Source organism: Adelges cooleyi, unplaced genomic scaffold (genome assembly GCF_023614345.1).
Source record: "Adelges cooleyi isolate 19-005CV unplaced genomic scaffold, UGA_ACOO_1.1 ACOO_flye_CR_arks_rails_tigmint_CR_PRNA_2, whole genome shotgun sequence".
NCBI classification, from domain to species: Eukaryota; Metazoa; Arthropoda; class Insecta; order Hemiptera; family Adelgidae; genus Adelges; species Adelges cooleyi.
In genome coordinates, this window is record NW_026095860.1 from 9,459,283 (window position 1) to 9,483,630 (window position 24,348).

The window sequence follows — 24,348 nt, forward strand, 5'->3', positions numbered from 1 at the left end:
TGATTTATGACTGAGAAGTGTGTGCATCTCGCGAGACCGGCCCATCTTTCCCTGTGTTTATTTCGGGCCACCCTTCGCCCACGAGTCACGTTGCCGGAAAAATCCTTTAAAATGATTTACCATCGAAGACCGCCAACACCATCGACCACCCTCCCCGTCCACACGCCCACGCACACACGGCCGGTGAACTCGGGCGGCCGTGTCGAATGCATACATCATAGTTGGCACGTACAACAATAACAGTCCTTTGGTCACACACACTGTTAATCGATCCGTTACAAAATCCGACGGACACACGCCAGCACCGCCGGCCGAGGTTAATCCTCTCCGATCGGACTCGGTAAAAACGCAACGGCCAACCGCTTCGTGACACTGTCCACGCTATATAGGTACATATCCGCGTATACCTATATCCATATATAACGGTTAATCGTGCCGTGCAAGTACAGTGAATAATGTCCGGTGCACGGCGACAATAATGCAATACAAGCGCGCAAAAACGCATTGGTCCACGCCATCGAACGGTATGCGACTTACAAAAGCAATCGATACGGTCACCACAATACGCGCGGCTACCACAAAGGACGTATAAGGATAGACGGTGCAAAACAAAACCGACCGAGAAACGGACAATGTGAAAGATGCGCCTCTGGGAAACGTCGTACGCTTGGCGTCCGTCAAGGATAACGCCACGTCGCGTCGCTTCCTAAAAAAAGGCTAAAAAAAAACATTACAAAGGTGCCCCCGAAGGACACCCTAGACGACAGTGACAGTGACGGCCTAAGTCCTGAATATCAAAGAAGGCAGATACTACAAACAACCCAACCGACTAGTATTCTTATACTTACCGAAATTCGCCAATACCTACCTACCTGGTCGCATGAACGTTCATCAAATAAATGTTTTATGAATCAATAACGAAATGCAATTTTAATTAAGAGATGTCTAAAAGAGCAATCGTACGAACAGTTTAAAAATCACTAGTTATAACACGGATTAAGTGGTAAGGAAATTCTGGCTCTCATAGCAATATTAACTCATTCCTCTTTGGGCCTTGTCATTGGACTCCAAACTCCATTTTTGTGAGCACAAACGTTTGATAAAAAAAATCAACAGTGATCATCGTTTTCACAAAATGTTTTACTTTAGAAATCATAAGCAACATATTCAGTTTGTACCCCCCCATACATTTCAAAGCCACAAATAAACTGAATTAGGGAACGCTGGTTTTTCATCCATGCACACATTTAATTAATATTGCTCTAAGTAAAGTAGAACAAATTAATAGTTTTCAATTTCGTTACTGTAATATTATTATCGATTTTCGCTATATCACTGACATCACAAAAAAAAATTACCTACTACGTTTCGACATGGACTGTATAACACGCAGGAAACATACACTTTTTTACTGTATACAAGGTTTTTTTTATACGAATATTAGGTATTATAATAGTACTCGGTAGGTACATGTTGCCGAGTAAACCGCTATTGTAAAAGTTAAAACAATTGTATTCGTTTACATTAAGGCAATAAATAGTATAAAAGTCTCCAATATTGTATTATAATAATCTATTAGGAAAATATTCGTTTTATAATATTGACATTTAATTTCGAAGTCTATTACTTCTGTCTGGATAAACTTTTATTATAATTTAAAAAACTATTAAAAAACAAACTTCAGTTAATTAGATTTAATTTTACGTTATTTTCCCTTAAAACAGAATAAAAAAAACTTTTTTAATTCCACCCTGGGAATACCTTAGAGTTTAATATATGACGCCATTTTTTTTTTATAACTTAGGAAACCAAATATTTGTATTTTCCCTCATCTTGAAAACGAACAAGTACATTGTGAACATAAATCTTAAGCTTATATATTATACACACATTTTAAATTTATCACCTTGTAAAGTTGAAGAAAATCGTTTAAATACTAATTAATCAAAATAAACATGACTGTTGTTTAAATAATCACATTTTTTAACTAATTAATTATTTAATATTTTAAAAGTTCTTATTTCTGTGTTGTAATCGACCAAACTCAGAAAAAGCTAAAAACCGTATTTGTATAGGTACTTTTAAATAGAGTAGATTAGGATTTGCTCCCGACCCTGGAGTTAGATCGCAAACAATTTAATTAGATTAGGTTGCAGTTATAGTTCAACAACAAAAAAAACTCGTTTGTTTCGAACAAACTGTATGCCACTGAATGACAATATTCATTTAGGTCAATGGGTTTTATGGTTAAGCGATTGAGGTCACATTATACATCCATCACTTGATAACGCGTTCTGTCGTAAAATGGACGAAAGACAAAGGCGCTCATACTCTCTCACATACGGGTTTTAACGCGTTAAGCATCGCTGCAAAAGATTCCACGAGACTATATGAATCAGTTAACAACGTCTTGGACAACAATGAAATGTGAAAATTAATTATTATCCGACGGAATGCGTGAAGTGAATTACCCAGTAAAATATTTCAATTAAAACACTTTGAAACCGCGATGATTAAATAGCGCGACTTCGTTTTCAAGTAAATACAATACCTATGGTTCTCTTTTAAACTGTTCATCGAAAAGTAATTAAACCTTTCCTCTGTGTACTTTTGTTTCTCATTTTTAATCAGCCGCATCTATAATAACTTGACTGTTGTAGTTGTCCTGTACATACGCAACAAGGATGCAAATTTTTAAATTCTTTAAGTAGGCCAATTTAAAGGCGTTCTCTCGGTTTTGAAGGGAAAGCGGTGAACAATAAAGTACCTTAGTAGTGTGATTTCTGATTATACACACTGTATATTATACGAAGATAATGTCGGATACTTAAAAATGTATCGTAGGTCCATACACAAAAATAAACCACATTAATGTGAAACTAATACCTCTCAGGTCCACGTCGCGTTGGAGCTAATATATTCTACACTTTACTCGTGTTACGTTTTTTCCTTTTTTTTCCGGCATTAAAAACAAAACTCCTGGATAAGAAAAGTGACGTGTTTGACATAGGTACGACGAAAAACCCTAGGGTATCAGAAGAGCACTGAACCGAGACCGTACTCGAAATTTGGGGGGAAAACACTTTAAGAATCTGTAAGTTTCAATTTCGTGACAATATAACGTTGTCGGCCGGTGTAATTAATTACCGCCACGGTTCGACCACATGGCGGGTAAAGAGTAAGTAACAATAAGAGTCACTGTACGCAGTTACACACAATATAGTAACATAAAGCACGGGTTTTGGCCGGGTGCAAAGTTTATTTTTGTATAATATACAGACCTATGCGGGGTCGAGATGGTGAGTCGCAACGGCTGTACTGGCGATTGTTGGCGCGCTTCCCTGCGCATCCTCCGGTGCTGTTCCCTCAAACTGTCCCGGTCGTATTCGGCCGGCGTGTAGTGCTTTATGAAATGGTTGAGTGCCGGCAGTTTGCCTAAAAAGCAAACAAAACAAAAAACGTTAATTATCATTAAACAACAGAAGCTGGGCCATAAAATGTATACAATAATAATAATAATAATGTTATTATTGTTGTTTTCGTTATTGTTATATAAAATATATACATATTAATATTATGGGAAGCGTTTCGTGTGCGATACTCGCCCTCTTCACAAGTTCGGCATTATCTCGTTTAGTGCGGAGTGTGCACATTGTGGCGGTGTCTGGATAAAATAATGATCAAGCACATAATATAATATAACAGCGACCGTACATAGATAAGAGAGAAAGAGACTCGATACCACGGTGTTTGAGTATGAGGAGGGGGATGTGGAGGGCCTAGAGATAAATAATATATACCTTCATAAATCTGACTGGTTGCGTATAATTGAAAACGACTGTACGCATTTACACACACACATACCTATCTACTCAGCTATCTCTCCCTGTCTCTCTTTCCACAACCGTTATTATAGCTCTTTGGTAAATGTGTTTGTATGCGTATTTGCGTGTAGGCTTTACGAGCTCCAATATCGCCCGAGGAATGTCGCACGCACCCCATTGGTACCGCGGCTGCTTCGTTGAGACCCCAATCGATATTTTGATGGTCCCACCGCACACCTCTCTCCCCCTTCGCAACGTCACCACCACCACTGCTCCCTCAGGCGCGCCGTTAAAACGGAAGTCCGTCCGTTAAGTTGGCCGCCAATATACATTTGCACACTCACACACACACCCAGGATAGTTGACGTCAAAGATTTCACGGGTACCTATGTTACCAAAGTTATTCCCGGTAACACGGATCGCAGAGCTCAAACGATAAAGAAACACAGAATGAAACCGTTATTTTTTTTTAAAGAACCCAAGGAATGTCAATGATACGACATGGACCTACTTATATCCTTGACTTGGATCAAGAAGAACCAATGTTACACGTCATTGACCCTATTGTCACCATGGAATGTGTATTATATACATAACATTATTTAATAACAAACGGCAAGCTCGGAACAAATATTGAGAACATCAGATAAAAACTTTAAAGTTCGTATGCCAAAAGTTCCAAAAAGTGAGATTGATCCGAACCACAAAAATAATGAAGTACCTAAACTAATATTTAAAAGTCAATTAAATAATATGTACATAGGTAATGAGTAATAACAAATATGGTGTATGTAAATCAATTTTAAATTACGTTTAATATGCAAAACTTACATAATAAAAAGCCAAATCACAAACGCAATTAAAATATAACATTATTTTATACGTAACAAAGATCTAAATTGGAGAAAACGCGAGTTCAAACAACATTAAATTATTTTTAATTCGCTAAATTTTGATAAATTATTTACTCACCAAACATAATTAAAATGTAATTAGATATTAGCGTTCTGAGTTCTTCATTAAGAGGAACGATTTTCCGTATTACATGTTGTTATATGCCATTAGAAATTAAGTTATATTTTATTGCGCTGACAAAACGATAATTATGTAACTGTGTACGTTTTTAATTCGTAGATCTTCGCTAAACCGTCCTGTTTCCATCTGGAATATTTCATGATACTAACAGTGCAACGCATTAGAATTTGTAACGGTAACAGACAAAACTAATAGTAGATATTATGAGTATCTATATAATATGTTAGCATAGCGTATACATTTTACAAAACAAAACGGTCTAAAGTAATAGTAAGAAGAGTTAATAAATATAACGTTTAATATAATACGTTTGGTTTATACGGTAAATTTCTTGTTAAATCAAAATTTATGACAGCGGTCAAAATAAATTGTACAATTTACTATTAGACAACGTTTAAGTTGAAAGTCATTAAGTTCAAAATATTCTCTCAAAGTGAATGTATACTGCTGTACCGCACAACTATTATGTTTGGAATGTCCGTAGGCAATCTGTTCAAATGGCTTCTTAACAACCACCAAAACTTATTCCTTTTTTTAATCTTCAGAATAAATTGTTATTTATTCTCGAACAGTTATTACCTACACAAAGTTTAGAAATGAAAAAGATTCAGTCGCTTCACATTTCAGATTACAATTCTAAGACCCAAAGGAACGGTCCTTCTAACGGCGAATACTATATGATTTATGTTCCAAACTTTCTTAACAATAGTAAATAACATTTATACATTTTTTTGTAATCTAGCCTAACCGAATTAAGCCATTTGTAAGCCCTAGGCAGTTGTGCATCGCCGCGCCGGTCTCGATTTTCATTACAACATTCCTACAAACTATTACGAATAATCTAAAACGTTTAGCGCCCACAACGAAATTTATTTTTATTTTATCTTTAAAAATATTGCAATAATATAAGGTTCATTTTGTTATAATTACATTGCAATACATTAAATTAGTAAACTATGACAGCTGTTTTTTTTTCTTTGTTTAGAGGCTAGAGATGTATTTCTCATAAGTCCAGAGCGCTTAGGAGAAGGAACCAGTTGTACCTATTGATTAATCCGGCCCTAGATTTTGTTGTATTATACTTTTATAATATTTTTTAATATAATGTTATATTAAATAACATGTTTAAATAAACACACCCCAAAGCCCATCCATTTTTAAGTCCAAATAATACACGTGAATTTTCATAAATCGGGTTTAATGTACTCAATTTATTGCACCAACCTTAGGCTCTATTTAATATACACAGAATCATTAAATGTTTAACAAACGTTAATTGCAAATTTAGCATTAGGAAATCACATGAAAATAGCCTTAAAATTATTCGAAGCCAAACATATAGTTTATATTTATACCATCACTATATTGAAAAAAACGTAAGCAACTTATTATGACAATAGTAAACAAAAAAATTGAATCAGATATTAAAAAAAAAAAGTTATAGTTACGCTTAAACTATTTGCTATAAATTTAATATCGTAAAACCACGTTTGAAACATGCAATCCCGCTAAAATTATTATCCCAAGTTTCCTCAGTAATTTTTCGGCTTTAGTCCTGAAACGATGTTTGTCTTAAGAAATTGTGGAAGTGCTGTACTTATGTGCGTGCGGCTATATAGGACAGATTCCTCTGATGCGGTGTCCAAATGAAATTACATTAACGTTTTTTTTTTATATATATAAATTAGTAAACTGTACGGTAATTTCTCCAGAGTCATTACTCGTTGGCTTATATTTATCTAAGTACATCAACAAATTAGTTTTTTCTGAAATATAAATTTTACTTTGTAAAGTTCAATTCGTATCAAACAGCTCCCCTTAATTACATATACAGGGTGATTTTTTTATTATGAGCCACTCAATATCTACCTCATAGGGTTTAATAAGAAATAAAAATTTTTTTTTTCATATTGTTTTTATACAACGTGATCTCAATTTTTCACAATATTTTTTGTTTTTACCCCCCAAACTTAGTCTTTTTGATAGTAACTTTTGAAACTTAAATGGTAACGTATATATTTGATTAACTTTTTAAATTGAGAATAATGTACTAAAAATGTTGACTGTCGATAACCAGTTTCGGATAACTATTTTTGAAGTTATTGAAATTTCAAGTTCACGGCAGGAGGAAAGGTGGAGTGCATAATTAAATATTATTGTATTATATATATTAGTATAGTATATATATATATATAATATTATAGGATTATTTTTATCTGCGCGCATTTCCCAACCGCACTTCCCCTCCCATCCTAACTTTAAAAATAGGTTTCTGAAACTGGTTATCGAACAGTCAACATTTTTAGTACATTATTCTCAATTTAAAAAGTTAATCAAATATATACGTTACCATTTAAGTTTCAAAAGTCGCTATCAAAAATTAAGTTGGAAGGGGGGTAAAAACAAAAACTTAGTTACTTAGTGTTCCCTTAAAAAATCAAATAGTGACCAAACTTTAAGTTTATCGTATTGTTTCTTTGATTTATAACCAATTATCTGTGTAATTTTGATATTATTGCATTGACGAACTCAGTGGTTGAAATTTCTGTTATATACTAAATATCTATCATATACTTACAAAATGTAATAATTAAGGATTGTGGGACGCGGGTTGTTTTCTAGTGGTGTCATCTTTCATCGCCTTTCACCCTTTTCCAAGTCATAAGATATATAATTGCGTAGAAGTCCTGCGTATAAGATAATTTCAAATCATTTTTATTTAATTTAAAGTTATTTTTTTAACGATATCTTGAGTGAACTATGTACGTTCAAGAAAAAAACTTTTAATATATTTATTTATTATTAGAGTTTTCTGTTTAAGTTAACAACAAACTTTGATATTCCAAATAAATCGTATCGAGGACTTACAAAGTTCGAATATTTGTTTGTTGTTTTTTTTGTACGCACTAATTACCAACCAAGCTCTTAGTGATTTTTATAAAAAGTACTTCTCGAGATAGTGTCATTGAAATAAATAAATAAATATGGGGGGGAGGGAATTTGCAAAGAGAGATAACAAAAAGTGAGTATAACAATTTCAATGTATATTGCAATGTTATATTTACTGTGATGGCAGCTGTGGCGGCTCAGCGTTAGCGGAACATTGTAAATCACTATCGTTTGTTATGGCCAATTAATTATTTACCGCTTACGGCTATATAGTATACCGTGTATAAGTACAATAGACGTCGAATAATAGTATACCTACTTGTCTTTCACCACTACTATAACTACAACTGCTGGTGTACACGTGTGATCTCCCAAGCCCCGTCACAGTGTTAACTTTACGACGGCGCTACCCTCGGAGAATATGTAGGTATTTTAATTAATAATGCAGAATGCGGCTACCATTGGTCAAATTGAATTGTCGCCCAGAATCCAGCATTCCGACTAGGCTTATATAAGTATACACCGGCAAAATAACATAACGAAATCACTCTCGGTTTTGAAATTATGTAGCGCCCGCCCAACGGTCCACTACGGGAATAAATTCCCATGACTCGTGTTCACTAGATATAGATAAAATATATATATATAGCGCAAAATAATTAAATCAGAGGTCTACGGTGCGACGCATGTAATTATAAGAGCAAAAACCGTACAAAATGAATTTCCACCAATGCCGGTCATATTCGATAAACAACCAACACATCCGAATGAACGGTAATGACATGATCGATCCTTGAACCACCCAAAGCATAATCTTAAATTATGTTAAACATGTGGCATGTGTTATTTGTAATTCAGGAGCGCTAAGATCTGAAGATATTTTGGTTTATCTAGATAATTTATCTATAATGTGCATACGGGTCGCAACACGAAAAATTAACTCCTTAATTTATTTGGATCATTGAAAACAATATGTATGACACTATAATCTATACCATGAAGAATAGATAGGTATTACACAAACAATATTACCGGTACTCAATATTTTAACACGACGTGCTTGATGTACCATTGCACGTCGCATCGGCGACCATTACATGAAGATTTCTAACCAGGTAGATTCAAGATAATAAATCATTTGATTATGAAACGGTATTTCTATTATAATAATTATATATTATGTGCCTTTATAGACTACATATAGGTCTGTATTACGCGTTTATATAGGTTCCCCGCGTATACTGTATGTATTATTCGCCGCGTTATAATATAACGTTCTTTCGGCTAAGCTTATATATGTATGCTGTTTGCATACACATAAATAGGTATTATACCGTTTATTCTAGTTGTAATATAACGTTACCATTTCGACGAAGATGTTTAATCGCATAGACGATGCCGAAATAAACCGTAAGTACGACATAAATAACCAACCGTGACTTTACCCTAATAACGATCGTTATGTAAATTGCCTCGGAGAGAAATATTTTAATTCTGATATGCGTGCCGGTGTACAAATACGACGTTTTTTATGTATAACTTAATTAATAATATTATATTATTATAACTTAAGATCATCTTTATTCAAGTGTATGCATAATGCCATGTCTTAACATAAAAATCAAAATTAATTACTAACCGTTACCATTTTCGGATTACTCCATATTCGCAAATCACAAGTATGCTAATAAATAACATGACCGTTATCTCCACTTATCAATGTTTCCGTTCATTGTTTCAATATAAACTGCATACTTCATTTTCAACACACTTGGGGTGTTTACGCGCCAAACTACGAATTCAATTTCATTCGAGACATCTAAATAATTTACTGTGACAGCTACGACTGAATAAATTAGACAGTACGTTGAATTAATCGCCTATATTATATTAAGTAAGTTATAGTAAACTCCTTGTAAAACCATGTAACCACGTCAATTGTCGATGCGGTTAACCAAGAGAAGACCCATTGACGCCAAAAGAAGTTTATAACAATTATTTCAACTTATAGAATAGCGATGTTGGATCTTTTTGTTCCTACCACATAACAATAGGTTTTCGACATTTCTGAAAAAACTTGTGTGCGGTTTATTAATAAATAGATCGGAAAATGTTTTAACTTTTAACTCCTCAACTTCCTTTTTGATTGAATATTTAATATAAAACAATTTGAATAGGTATGCAAAATTATGTTTAATATGTTACACAAATCATTTTCATTAACTGCGAACCGATTCTCAGTGGACAGATCATCATGTATGTTTTTTTACACCAACAGGTGTACGATTACGCTGTTGTGTGTTTGTGTGTGCGCTTGACGTAACCAATCAATTTGACGACAGTAAAAAAATACTACGGTTGTCGCGAACTAAATATTAAAGACCCATGCAAATTTGTTGGTTTTTCGATTTTACATAGGCGGCATATATGACAATAACACATTATAATTGAAAATTATTATGAAAATGTTTAGCGTAACGAATGCACATTAATAGGTCACTTTAAGTTTTTACGCACCCCGTGATGAAAATTATGTTTGGTACTATTTCTTCAAATAAAAAAACAATAATGGTCTTTTCAAGTTTTAACAAAACAACGAAGCAATGTTTTTTTTACTTAATAATATTTAAGATATAAGCGATAAAAAGTTACAACCTAAAAATGTTGGAGAGTCTGAAGCTATAAACTATATTATTATATACATTTTGCTTTACATTTTTTTTATATTGTCAAGATATAATGTAGTAAACAAAGCTTAAAAATAAAAATATACTTTAAAAAACTTGACTATTAAAAAAGTAAAATTATAAATATTAAATTATAGTTTTTTTTTTTGAACAGCAAGGTTCCCCAGCCCTACGTAACAAAAGATGTATAGATAACACGCGTAGATATATTTTAAGTATATTTAAATAAATATTACTAACTGTATATGCAAACTGCGATAATGAAATCCTCCATCGCCAATATAACATGGGCATAATATGTGTCGTAATGCGGTACTACGTCATGGGCCATGAGTTTCCAAATATGACACGTAGGAAAAAATAAAAAATACATAAACAATATTATGTAAATTGTATTAACTCTTATTAATTATCTTATATTGTATCAACCGTCTTAACTCTTAAACGATATTGCAAAAAAGGAAAAACCCGTTTATATCAAATAGTTGAATACTTATCTATTTCCGAGACCGCGAAATAACATATCATTTTTCCACACAAAGAAAAAATATACTATAAGGCCTCTCTCCTCTTTACTGCCTAACGTTGTACATCAAACATATCGTAATAATTGTAATATAATGATGAGATTTTTTTTTGTGCGTGTGTGTATGTGTACGATCAAGTGTGTCTATATGAGTAAGATAGACAGAAGAGGCAGATGAACGGGGGTGGGGTAAAACATTCAGTGTTCAGAGAACGCACACACACACAACAAGTCATCCAAAGCATCGGCAGAGCAGAAACACGAGAGAAGAGGTGACTAACCTCGTGGGGGCCCTCGCTCTTCCGTCGTCGACGGCACACCGGCATCCGCCACTACTTCTGTTGCTTCGGTTACTCAATTCACCAGCGGGTTTTTCTTTTGTGCACACTCCGTCTTCTTCAGTCAAGTATACGCATACACACGCACATTATTATTTTATTCTGTGATGAAATGACAAAAGTTGATCTGAACCAGTAGCGTACTTACAAGATCGAGGTGATCGAGGTGATGTAATATATATATATCACTTACCTCTCCTCCCAGTATTTTTTGTAATTTGTGTTATTTAGAAATGTTAAAACATAGAAATATTCTTGTTAACGTAATAGTTTAGGTAAAAAAGGTTACAAAAACCAATAACGTGAACATTTTATTACGTTATTTTATGTTTAATTAATAAATGTAAAAAAACGTATAATTTAATAACCTTTTTTTTAATCCAAAAAGCATGTTTAATAAGCAAACTTTGAAAATTTGCATTAAATATATTTTGGTCTCATGAAACTTAGAAACAGTTACCAGCGATACGTTTAAAGCAAAGAGCACGATTCATATTTTCTGAGCCCGGCTATAAGAGCAAGATTTACATAAGAGGATCAAGGGCCAACTTTTTTTTTTTGCACAATATTCCTCAGAAGAAAATCGTAATTACGCCACTAATTCGTATCACAGATTATTTAGTTGACTTATAATTCATTAAGTAAATGTGTTGTTAGTACTAATCTTAAACCGACAAAAGTAATTTTAAGCCCTTAGTTAGCAAAATGAGAATGACACATTTCAAGAATAATAATTAAAAGTAATCTAGGATGTGCTATTAAGTAAATATGTGATGAGTGCACTCAAGATATAAACAGCTATACATTTTCACATTAAATGCAAAAATATTCATTAAATAAAAATTCATTCAAAATAATTAAGTACTTATTCGTCTTCAAACAAATATGCATATAACAGCTATTAATATGCAAGTGTCAACAGATTATCAATTAGAAGTTAGTACCCAGGTATTTTTTAATTAATAATAAAGTAATACGTAGTATCGTTAATCGTTATAATAGATTAAATTGCGAATGATATTCTTATTTTTCGGTAAACATATTTTAAGTGTAACTATAATACATTCAAATACCCAAATACCTGACAGTATCAGTTAGCTTAATTCTTTACGAATGAAAAATTGGGCGGAGCATTATCTTTTGGATCCGAAACCGTGTTAGAATGAAGGTATATTATGTACAACAAAAACACTTACCATTATTTGTTTTCATGAAAACGCTAGTGTGAAAGCTAATACCGCCAATATTATGATTGTATATGTGTACTTGTATTGTTACAAGTAGGTCATGACTATGAGTAATCTGAGAAGACATTTAGACCATTCCGTATTATTCTCGTGTAAATTGTATAATACTGTTAGACTTGAACTTGCCTACCGTGATGATGATATTCTTGCGTAATTCCACATTATACGAGAACATTAAATAAATACACATTTTTTTATTTGTAAACTAACGGAAACCCTAACCTAACGGAAAATCAAATAGAGTACAAAAACTATAATTTTTAGTACTGCGATAACGACCTAAATCAAAAAGCTATAGAAATATGATATCATGATATTTAACTATAAAGTGTACCCGATAAACCTCTAAAGACAAAATATTCATAGCAATAAAAACAAAATATCAAACATTAACATTTAAGATTGCTTAATTAAAAAATCTTTAAAGTAAATTGACTTGATAAAACATTAACTACAAATACGCATTAAAAAAATTATTTATAGCAATTGATAAAATATAGGCCGATAAAATATATTCGAAATAATGAATATATTTTACAGTATTCCATTTAATTCCGCTTTACTAATTTATTGCACACGCAGCTAATTATTTTAATTAGTTTCAATTTGTGTTTAAAATAGTAATAATAATAAAAATAATAAACAGCGGAGTGACCTCATAAGATGTCTAATTCTATGATACACGAAATGTGTTTAAATAAACTCAAATTGTAACTTTACCGAAAATGTATACTTTCCGTTTTTAAGTTTTCAACGTCCTGTTATTCCACTATGTATGCAACAACAATAATTTAAAGGTTTGAAAAAAAAGTTATATTTATAATTAATAATAATACAGTAATTGGTAAATATTTTATTTTATACAGGCAGAATATTTTATATTATTCGGCGCCAGAAAACATAAACATTACACCGCCGCAGTGCAATCTATTTTCGCTAATTATTTAGATGAACAAAAATCACAAGAGGATATTATGCATGTAAAATGGCAATTGGCGTATTAAGACAAAGTAGTGTTAACTGTTTAGCGTGAAAGCAACAGTGAGTATAGTCTCATACGCGTACATTGACTGCCGATTAGTCATCAGTTCTCAGTTCGACAACTTGTGTCGTCATAGGTAGGTAGTACATAATATACAGTTTATATACAAAGACCATAATATGTTTTATCACTGGAACGTACTGTGTACAGCAAAATGTATTAAAATATTTTCGTATTCGTTTCTAGAAAAATTGCATGCAAGCTTGTAATAGTATTTTCCAACTTGCTTTATTAGTCTTTTTTTATGTGTAAATGAGCGCGATATTTTTGTTATATAAGTAGAGTTTTAGTTAGGACCATTAGCCATATTTAATTTTTAAATTTTGGATCTTACCTTTATAGTTGATCTATAAAAGCGAATGCCTAAAATTTAACAAGTAGATGTCATTGAAACATGAAGGCTTTTTTTAACAATTTAAAATATATTTAATGATTTACGTTAATGATAATTACATTTTTTGAGTAAAAAAAGATTTGACATGTATAAAACAACTCTGAATAAAACATTCGTTTTAAATAAGTTTATTTTTCATTTAAAAAAAATCATGCAATATTTAATTAATTGTTTAAAATTATGTTTTTAGATGTTTAGAATAAAAAAAATACAAATTTTACTAATCCGATAAACAAAAATACCGAGAAAATTAAAATTCAGTAATTTGTCTAGTAGTATATATTTATTATTGATATATTATTATTTATTAGTAGTCACATATTTTATGTAAATATACACATTTCCCTCCTGTTAGTGTCGGTACACATGAAAGAGTGAACAAGTGTTACCATTGCGGGCTCTTATGATCAGGGCTGCAACGCACGTGCCATTCCACGCTTTTCTCAAATATTTCCTAAACGATTTTTCTTGAAATTCCGTATTTTTTTTCGACTAGGTTAAGAATTTTTATCATACAAACACGAAAGAAAATGCTACCCCTTTTTTTCTTCTCAGAATGTTTACATTAATATAAGGTAAATCGACAACACAACATACCAACGAATTTAAGATGTTACAGTTATTAATAATATTAAATTTTAGAACCCTTCTTCTACTCCTGTTGATACTTGAAGTATAATCATTCGATCAATAAACTTAAAATGTAAAAAACCGTATAACATTTTAAAATGCTTTAATTTGAGTATTTTTAACAACTTAAAGAGCTCATTAGCAACTACTTACTTCATTCTATACTTAATGTTCATTGTTTTCACAATTGTGTCATTTTAACTTACACGCTAATTATAAATAGTTTTTGTGAGAACGCGACAAATGTATGTATGAACACTTTGGGAGGCAAGTGACCGAAGAAGACTCTTCCGACAAGGCTACAAACATGGTTTTAAGGTAAGGTTTATTCGGTAAGGTAAACAATTTAATATTAAAATGCACATATCTTGGACGAGGTTGATAAAATAAGAAACAATCGCCAGATAAATACAAATAGATGATTTTGATTTACTTGTTAAATTCCACATCACGCGTTACAGAAAAACCACTACACAACGTACACATGTTTCGGGACTCGTCTGAGTGTAGTACCCTACCTAGGAAACACGAGGACGGCTTTTGGTAATTTTAGTGTGCTCTATTTTATAACAACGACGACTCGGCCGTATAGAAGAGGCAAGAGGCCGGATTACAGCACACTCGGTTAAACGCATTAATATGGAACGAGCGGCGAAAAACCATGTTAAAGCTTACAGAACACTGCACACGCACGAAGACCGTTTCCGCAGTGAATTTCGCATAGTGGGCGCAAGCGTGCTTGGCTATAGGCACTACACAATGAGGTTTATTCTTTTGGAATGCAAGTAGAGCCGACGATAATTGTTTTTCGTTTTTTTTTTTTGCGTTAGTCTTGAGTTAATCGTGCGATTTTTTCCTGATCTACTAAACGGCATGCTTCCTATCCGACCCTAAGTACGGTACATCAGAATATCAATATGATTGTATTGAAATAAAGCATATAAATATATGTAATATTGCAAAATAGTTGCCATTTTGAATAAACTGCATAAATAAAAGTAAACTACAATAACTAATAATATATGTTTAGTTATTCTGGTTGGAAATTATTGTATTTCAACTCCTATACAAATATATTGACTTTATTTAAAATCCATAGTATTAATTTGAATATAAAATGTACCTTGATTTTTGGCAAAAATCAGCTAGACTGTCGTGATAATAACAACAATGTATACAACATTTATTATTTTAAAACTATTATGCTTCTAAGTTGTATGAAATTTTATGAAGAATGTTGAATAAAATTGTAATTTGTCAAAAATCACTAAATGTGAAGTAAGTACTTTTTAAAGAAGGGAGGGGAGGTCTGAGGTTACAGGGAATAAAATTATATAAATATTAAATTTACTGAGATTTTAATTATACATACATCAAATATTTTTTCTAGACCTCAATAAAAATTTATCGACTACGCAAAAAGCCCAACAATAATTCATCTTAAAAAATTGTTTACAAAACAATCCGTCAAAATGTTTTCTTATTTTCATCAACATTTTCCACTCAGAGGCCTTCATCTGACACCCTACTTATTTTCTAATCTAATGTTAAACCAAATAAATCAAAGCGTCAGAATTTATTCATCATCAGCATCACCATTGTTCTCCAAGAGTTACATCCATGCGGTTCAGTCAATAACACTCGGCAAAACACACATATTTGTGCGTCTACAATATTATTTACAGAGATACAATCACGCAATATACGAAGAGAAATAGAAAACAAAATGGCGGAGCGCCAAAAACGACCTTTACAATGATAATATCGTCGGCAGAGAGGAGACCATTGGTCAAATTCACCAAAAAGTAATTTATATCAAGTCTGCAGGAAAAATCCACCGACTTTATAACCCCGTGAAAAAAAAGAACATTTCAGATGAAATATATTACAAGTTTTAGGTCCCTTATATAATATATTATATTATTTTATATTATTATATACTTCAACATCAACATCATATGACTCAAGATCAGATAAAAATTTAAAGAGAGAACGCTTTGTTATGAACTTTAAACGCAAATACATTATGAGTCAACTGATTCCAAAAATTGTCTAGTATACATTCTACACAGAAATTGATACACATCACCAAAATATTATTTTTTAATACAACAAATGTACATCAATCCTTCTTGTAACTTTAGTTATGAATCTTCAAAGTTAAAACCTAGTAATCAATTCTAATTAGGTACCCCTAATTAAATTAATTATTAACTCAAATATTATGAGGTAATGTTCCATATAAGGCATACTAAAACTAAATTTCTATTTTTAGATATTTATGAAAAAAATGTGTTCACTGATAATATAAAAAAACAAATAACTGTTTTAATAAATAATGACCGATAAGTAATTAATTTAAAATACATATCTAGGTTAAAGTTTTTAAAGGAGTTATAATAAGATTCTCGATCCGTTATAAAGAATATACAAATATTGTCTTAATTAGTATTTTAATTATAATAAATTTCGAGTCTATAATTTGTGTTATTACCACTTTGCCTGTTAAACATGTTTTAATGAGTCACGTAGCGAATATAGTAGGTTCGTTAGGAGGATAACTCTAATTCGTTCGACAACATTAAACCAGAGGAGTTTGACATTTAATAATAAATTCATAAATTATAATTTTGTATTCATCTCTTTTACAATATTTTATAGTTATTATAAAATTATTTATTCGTATGTTTTATATTTATTTCAAATTTACGGTTTCATAAATTATTAAAAACATTTTTTTAAGTTGTATTTACTATTGAGACTTAAACGACAATATTTTTTTGGGATTCATTAGAGATGCCTTCATTAATTAAATCAAAGACAAATAAACTGACAATTTATTAACTCGTTTTAACAGGACAATAATTTAATCATTATACTATCATAATTACGCGCCTTTAAGTTGACAACAAAAATGGAAAGCACAAAATATCAGGTTTTTATTTTCATCTATTAATGAACTCACGTAGATAATAACCTCAGAATGGAAGTCACAATTAAAAAAACTAAAAATAAAGCGCTAACTGCGCTTTCAAATTTTAAAAATTGTTTCCAAAGCATTCGCACAAAACACTTCTTTAAAACACTTTTGGTGAGAAACCTTTATTTTAAACATACCATTTTATATTAACTTCAGCGCATCTTTTTTTATTGATTAAATAAATGTTGCTAATTTTAAAAATTCTGCAAACATTTATATTTAATTTTATTAACGACAACGATCAAAATCGATATTAAAATATATTTAAATATATATTAAATACTTCAATCGATATTAAGACGATTTAAAATACTTCAAAATCGCTTCAACTAAAGTTTATAATTAATATTATTATTACACAAATCATATTTTATTTTGATACTCTAATTAAACATTGTTATCATTTTGCATACGGTGAATACTGAAAAAGTGACAACATTAATCTACTGTTTATTTTCGTTTAAGAACAGTAAAGGGAATTTTAGAGCTTATAACAAAAGGTAAAATGAATATAAGACTAATCGCATTTTAGTAAATATTTTTGGGAAAGAGACCCTATTTATGAATCATAAGTTCCAAAATAATTTTCCTGGCTTAATAGATTCCATAATTCATTCATCGAATTGTGTTTTATTTAGGTAAATTAGAAAACCCTAGTCACAATAATATTCTAATTTTTTTTTTAAGGTCATAACAGCTAGTACTTTATTTTGCAAAATATTGTCAAGCACTGAATAATGAATAATGAATTACGTTTACTAGTTATTCTCGACTGCTCACTACAACTAAGGTCATCTAAGATGTCGACCAAGTAATTTTCAAATCTACTGTACTGACACGACAGCGACTACTACTACTAACGCAAGCAAAACGATTTTAATTAAACAAATTTCTTTTAATTTAAACATTTCTTAGACAGTTGCATGAGGTTTACACGAAAACCTGTGTAGTGTTACTGTTTTAATGTTTATAATTTCTATCGTAGTTGAGATTATTTGTTTTTATGCATATATTCTAAACTTATACACAAGGCGCATGAGGACTTGGGAGGGGAAACGTTTGTTGACCCAGGACGCCAAAAATACCAAACAGGTTTCTGACCGCAAGACTAGTAAGAAAATAAATAACAATAAAAAGCGTTTTGTAATTTTGTTTTTTGTTAGAGAACTACATTCGTTATCACTCATTATTTATCGTACAATAATAGAATAATTAAAATTTCTATTTGGTAAATTTAAGTTTTGACGAGAAACAGAATAGGTTTGGTTTTGTAACTACCGTCTATAAACAGAAATAAACAGTCTTGTAACTGTAAACCAATGGACCAAATGTAAATGCAATTTCCTTTAAATCATCAAAAGTGTATTTAGTTGTGTAAGATATCATCAACATTTTATTATTGAAGTACCTCAATGAAATGAGTATGGTTGAAATCGTGCTTACATTTTCTCCGTTTATTTACAATTACCAAATAACCGAGGTTATAAGCTTAACCATTAATATATAGGTATAATACAAGTACATTAATAAATTATCGCGCGTGTAAAAAGTTAGAGATCAAACAAGCATTTATTAATGATCGATTAGATCGTAGACTATATTTTGGTATAGGTTCATACTTTGCTGATTTAAGATGTACTTTTTTATACTGTATCGGTTTATGCCGCACTAGTTTTTTCTGGTTGATAATATGACACGTCGATTTGTATGCTTTACAAGCCAAGTGGTTTTACAATTTTATGTTGTAGCATAATAACACTACGCAGCGCGCCATATAACCCCCCTTTTTTAACAAATTCTCAGCAGCTCGTCGAAGCCGACACCAAGTTCCATTTATGTTTTACTGAACGGTTATCATCTGCCCGCTTTACAGACTATATTCGAAAGTAAATCGTTACCCGAATTGTGTCTCGGTTTCAGCAAAAAGTATTTCGACTATGTATAATATATTTTCGTACATTGTTTTATCGAGAAAAATACTTTCCCAAACCCGACGTGCTGCGTTGCCGCAGCAGATGCTATATATATTATATAAAAATAAATAACAGTCTGCAGACACGTATTTCCTTTGCGATACACCGCCTACTTAATTCGGACGCGGGCGACGGTTTTTCAATATTTATTATAAAGGAAAAATAATCGATCACCGTAATAAAAAAATAAAAAAAAACGAAATTACCAACACAGGATGAGACGATATCCGCATTGAAAAGAATGTAGCGTGCGCGCCCAACAGTTCAATAGTCACAACATTTGTCCACGTCTCAAGAGACCGCTGCTTTTCCGACACAGGTAGGTACTTACACTTTTCGGTTTGCCCATATGGATAATATATAACATACCGCGTGACGACTATTATTATTATTATTGTCCATCGGTATATATATATACATATATATATATATGCCTTATAAATCTAAAGCTCAACATCAATTTTTTCCTTTTTTTTGTATAACACATAATATATTGATCTACCACTTTCCCTCCAATTTTCTTTCTATGTACACTCACAGTATTTTATCACACGTATTACCCACATGGACCGAAGGCCGCCACGGTGCACGCGGTTGTTCCGGTCCAACGCTTTGCATTTTTGCCAACAGATACATTTGGGGTCCTCTGACCGGTCGGCCTGTACAATCGCTTTTATTTCGCTGGAAATTACATTTCAGTTTACACCGCCTCCCCATGCCTATTGGCCGCCAACTGCAGTATTATAACAATAGATAGTTAGCAGGTGTTATATCCGCAGGTACCGACCAAGTACTTAGGTTTTCCACCCATCACAAAATCGAATCGCAAAAGTACCGCACCGCCGAGCATAAATTGAACGACAATTACCCGTCATTACTCTTTTATTTGTTATTATTACAATTTACAGCCGTTCACAGTGTTTTACTACACGGCATTTAATTTATCTAACAGTGTACCTATGATGTCCGACACCCGTTAACAGCACCACAAACGGTAAGACAAACCGACAAAAAACAACGATACGCGCTTCTTTGTTATTGTTTTCAATAGACGACGGAATACAAAAGGAAACATTAACAGGAATAACTACAAAGAATGAGAAAAATTTTAGTGGAATAATCGCCAGGTAAAAAAAAAATTTAACTGTTTTTGGTTCATAAGCGACTGCTAGTAAAAAAAACAAAGTATAGTACTTATACATTTTTGTTTGTTTTTTTCTTCTCAAATATTGCCTAATCCAACTTAGCGCGGTCAGTGTTTTTATCTTTCTAAAACATTTAGTTTCCAAATTGTATCGCGTTTTGATTTACTAGTTTAAAGAATAAGATACTTATGCAATTTTTCTGGTTGACTTCATACCGAGTAATCCAAAAAAATACATTATTACTTGGGTGAGATTTTTCGCAAGAAACATTAAAAACGGAGATTTTTTCCCCGAAAACCGGGCAGCGCAAAGGGAATGTACAGATTTTATAATACTCAATTATTTCGTTAACAAAAATAATGATCCAAAACTGGTCATCGACCAGTCAACGTTTTTAGTACATTATTCTTTATCACTATTTTTTCTAACCTAGCCTAACTTGGCAAAATTCGTTAAAACAATTCAGGTAAAACAAATTATAATGTTATTCGGTATAACGTTCTCGGAACAAATAAACTAAAAACGTTATTCGGTATAACGTTCTTGGAGTAAAACAAGTTATAACGTTTTTAGTTATAACGTTCTCGGAGCAAATCAATTTAAAACGTTATTCGTTATAACGTTCTCGGGGTAAAAAAAAAAATAAAACGTTATTCCTAGTTTACGTCCATGAACATAATTTTGAACTGAACAAATAAATAACGGTTAACGGAACCCTGAAAAATACAAAGTCAAAATTTCATAAAAAATCTTTCAACATTTTTGCTCTTGCTTCAAATACACTACATTGTATTTTTTTAAATAAAAATCCCTTTATTACCAGCTTAGAATCCGGAAGTTGAAATAAGACATGTCTCACCTATATAGTGGCACCTATTCAAAAAGATATTGTCACAATAGAGGGTTTTGTTAAAGAGATTGTCTCTTAAGAAATTACTTAATAAAGCCATTATATGATTATCATGACTACGAGAAATTTGTATTATATAGAATAACTATTAGTCACGTTAATCCAATAATTTAAAATTGATTTTACAGAAAAATAGGTTAAATCTTGAAGTATCAATACTTGTTACTATTATTGGGGTTTAGTATTTTTATTTGACTGGGAAACCATAAGCGAAAATCCAGGGGATATTTTTTTTTGTAAATATCTTTTCCAGTATCACTCTAAAAATCTCTATATACATACACTGCTTTACTGCAATGATTTATGCTATTGGAAAATCCAGGGGGATTTTTTTTTTGTAATTATCTTTTCCAATAGCATAAATCATTACGGTATAGCAAGTATGTTTAGAAATTTTTAGTGTGAGATAGATATGATTAAAATATAATCATTAGAAATTATTTCAAACTATTTATTTAAAAAATACCATTAACATGAAATAGCCAGGGACAAGAGTTTTCCCTTTTAAGGAAGTCCCTAAGGACATTACAGATAAAAAATAAAACTATTTTTTAAAGAGAATAAGTTAAGCGTCTTATGAAAGCCGATTTTTCCCGGACTATATTGTAGAGTTACAGTTTTGAGATTGTAAATAGGCCAAGTAAAACTTCATCGTCAATATCTTGACACGATCGATTCTCTTTTAAATTATATATAAATATACGACAGACCAAAAGATAACACTAGATGATAGATCAACACACTGAATATACATTATTATGTTAACGATTCTAGGATACCTAAATTATTTTTTATATTCAATATTTGTTAACAAGATTATAAAAGTTTCGATGAACGACACAAAATTATATTACGCCTCTAAAGAATCTCATTTTAGTACGACATCGATATAATAATATAATCTTGGACTGTTTGCTCGAGAGATTTGCGTGGGCGCAACAGAAGAGAAAGCGGTTGGATCTCGAGGCGACCATAGGTATAGGTAGGCATATAGGTACATACCGGACGAGGTCGATAAGACAGACAATGAAGCCCGGGAGAATTAGTCAACATTTCCAACTAGTTCGCTATTTGAATTTGACTGAGTTAAAGTAATTACCCACTCGTTAACGTTTCCATCGAGTAAAACGACTCGTTTCACGTTTGGATTACAAATGTTGTTTCTAACGTTTTTGGTCCGACTATGATTTAAATTCTAGTTTCATAAAGTCGAATGAACGTTAAAACGAACGATAATCGTGTTACGGCTAATTATTAAAATTACCAAATAATTTCAAGTACACTTTTAACTTTCTTAACCGATTAGTGCTCCTCAGCCTCACAGAGCAGACAATTTAAAACGTAATGGACACCCTCTCACCCAGATTTTAGCCACCCGAATATTGACATCGAACAAACAGCGTTAAATTGTTGTTTGAGTTAACTGTAACTATTCAATCAGTCTATATAGTATTCGTTGGATGTTTTCTTTCTTATTAATCCACTAAACATGTTGGTCGAATAAAACAATATATAACATTTTTCATTCCACACTGCGCTTTTATTCTTCACACATGACTTGTTGAGAGACCATTGAACCAGATGAAAACTTGAGGGAGTTCCTCCCAAAAAAATTACCTATTTTTGTATACATTTTATAAAAAAAAAAAAACCATGTCACTAATTGATTTTGTATAATAATCAATCTTAAATATAGATATTTGAAGAGAACTAGGAAAGCACACTTAAAGCGGCTATTACGGAAGCTACAGCACAGTGGCGGGTTTAAGGGGGCAGTAGCCTCCCCCCCCCTGGGGCTAAGCTATTTTTTTTTAAGGCAAATATTATGATATTTCAATAATTATTATAAAATATCGTCATTGAAGAATATATGGTTATTTAATATTTATGGATATTTAAATATTTAGGTTTCAAGCTATTTTTTTATTGTTGGATTTTGGATTTAAAATACAGCTAGGTAAGACCTCAATTAGCCCCCCCCCCCTCGGTAAGTGATAAAACCCGCCCCTGCTACAGCATCCCCAACAATTATATCCCTAATTTTCCATATTGTTCAGTCATGGATTTTATATGAAAACAAAACGGATCATGATTTACCTGGCTGGAGCACGGGTGTAGAGCATGTCCCATGAAACTTCAACGCGGCCAAGATGACGACCACAACTCCGACTGTGGCCGTGGACGACGACGGCCTCATGTCCCGTGTATTCGGTGTACCGACGGACGACGGCCGTTTTACGTGCCCTTCATCGTTTCTTGGCTATAACGCGACTACGGGTTTTTTACGCGATCGCATGTTTTCGCAATCCGTTGGACCAATACCTGGGCCGAGTGAACGTCGTCGTATCATAGCGCTGTTCGCTGCCGCCCACGACGGCACAAATATTCGCGTGCCATTTTTCGTGGTCACAAACGCGAAGTTATTAAAATTAATATAACGTATACATTTTTTTTTTACTAGTAAATTTATTTTTCAAAAATCCAAATTTTTACCAGTTTATGCGGCTTTTTATAAACACATTTATAATTATTATTGTCAAGTTTAATTGTCCCGACGAACGAGAACTCGCGTAGAATTCACACAAACGACGACCAACAAACATACACGGCAAACGACAAGCGACTGGCTGACGGCTGGGGCCTATGGACGACAAAGAACGGCGGTGGTGGTCAGCAGAGGCGATGACGACGGGTACCGCGCTCGCAACAGCTGAAACGCCGTCGCGGG

General features: G+C 32.3%; 1 protein-coding gene across 1 annotated transcript in view; it reads right to left on the reverse strand.

Annotated features, from left to right (window-relative positions):
• The window catches only part of LOC126833894 (disintegrin and metalloproteinase domain-containing protein 10), a 74,743-nt gene extending 50,466 nt beyond the window's left edge, over positions 1-24,277 (reverse strand). Inside the window, exons 1-2 of the mRNA XM_050565472.1 lie at positions 23,718-24,277; positions 3,282-3,435 (exon numbers count right to left, since the gene is read on the reverse strand). Coding sequence (XP_050421429.1) covers positions 3,282-3,435; positions 23,718-23,817 — 254 coding nt within the window. The 5' untranslated portion in view covers positions 23,818-24,277. The remainder of the gene's footprint in view (positions 1-3,281; positions 3,436-23,717) is intronic.
• Positions 24,278-24,348: the final 71 nt, after the last annotated feature.